The 1,541-nt window shown below is 36.7% G+C and overlaps 1 protein-coding gene across 1 annotated transcript in view; it reads right to left on the bottom strand.

The window, feature by feature from the left end:
* LOC106099475 (leucine-rich repeat and calponin homology domain-containing protein 1-like) overlaps positions 1-1,541 on the bottom strand; it is a 36,055-nt gene that overhangs the window by 6,151 nt on the left and 28,363 nt on the right. Inside the window, exons 4-5 of the mRNA XM_013278034.1 lie at positions 380-516; positions 8-212 (exon numbers count right to left, since the gene is read on the bottom strand). Coding sequence (XP_013133488.1) covers positions 8-212; positions 380-516 — 342 coding nt within the window. The remainder of the gene's footprint in view (positions 1-7; positions 213-379; positions 517-1,541) is intronic.

The raw sequence follows: 1,541 nt of genomic DNA, 5'->3' as shown, positions 1-1,541 counted from the left end.
TATCCACTGTCGATGACGTGCCGTGGCTTGTGTCGCAAGCAATCTATGGTAGCATTGCCGGATGTGATCTGCGCGGTCTGCGGCGAGCTGATATACGAAGTATGTTTGGCCGAACGTCTCGTCTCATCGATCCGCCTGTGCGACGGCAATGAGTCTTTGTTCGACAGGTTTTCTAGATATTTGAATATATGCACGCGCCCGCGCATACATACCTGAAAACAGAGAAAAAATACATCGACTAAAATTTATACAAAAGATATTCCTACCCTCTCTGAAATTTAGAATTAGAAGCTACTTATTGATCACGCACACTTAATTTTAAAAGGTTAAAAATGGAAGAGGTTATAAATAAATCTGTAGCAAAAGCACTTTCACTTACAGTGGTGGGGGGTGAGACTAGCGGGTTGTTGTCAAGGTTGAGGGTGACGAGCGTGTTCATATTGCGCAGTTCCAGCGGCAGCGAGGATATGCAGTTACAGCTCACGTCCAGGTGTTCCAGCCTTAAGTACGTGATCTCTGTAATTACAACAGATACTATGACATAACATTTTCGGTATTCTAGCCTACTTTGTCCTCCAATAGAAAGCACTCAACTTTAGGAATTCTAAAGATTACGTTTACCTAACCTTTATATTTAGCTGTAATACTTTCTACATGTAAATAGAAACATTTAAAAGCGTATTGTAAGAATGTATTGATTCTTCAATGTCCCTGATCGACCGTACAATTTCCAAGCTTTCGCCACACCTACGCCGCGCCCAAGCAATGTATTATTTAGCCTCATCTATACAGTTTGCTACCAAACAACCTTTACACTATAATCGACTTAAATTAGTAATGAATCATTTCACCAAATTTCACATAGTCTTAACTTATGATATACTTTTTTACATTCGTAATGCACATTAAACAAATAAAACATGAACCATAATAAGACCACATTCAGACTCATATTGTATCTCTAAAACATTTACTAATTAAAATTCTAGCACGACATTTAATATTCTGTTTTGATAGTCTTCCTTTATCATTCTCGTTATACACATCTTAACAGAAGTGTACCGTAAAATATATCAACGCTCCTGTGTTATTTGTAGCATTTGTTAATCTTCCTTTGACTGTCACGGGTGAAGCGTAAATTGAACACTTCCACCCTCTTAAATACAACCGTAAACATTTTAAGTCTACCTATCTTTTTATAACTGCGTAAAAATATACGTTTACTTTCTTTGCCAGAAATAATTTACATCCAGTTTCTGCAATTGAAAATTAGAATTCTCGTTCGTAAACATCTTGTTATCCTGACCTTGAAATACTAAAATACGTATGTGTGTTACTGCAGTAAAAACTCATACTTAGACAAATCCAACTAAGAATATTTAACCTGTATCAAGAGATACAAGATCAAGAGATACAAACTGTAACATAGAAATAAGATATCTGTAATTTTAGTATTAGACCGATTGTAAATTTTTTTCAAAATAAAAACACCCGCATCCCAGGTCCCTGAGAAATATATGTCAGGGGAGCGACGAGAGCGG

This window comes from Papilio polytes, unplaced genomic scaffold (genome assembly GCF_000836215.1).
Source record: "Papilio polytes unplaced genomic scaffold, Ppol_1.0 DF824102.1, whole genome shotgun sequence".
NCBI lineage: Eukaryota > Metazoa > Arthropoda > Insecta > Lepidoptera > Papilionidae > Papilio > Papilio polytes.
This window is presented reverse-complemented; position numbering and strand designations above follow the sequence as displayed.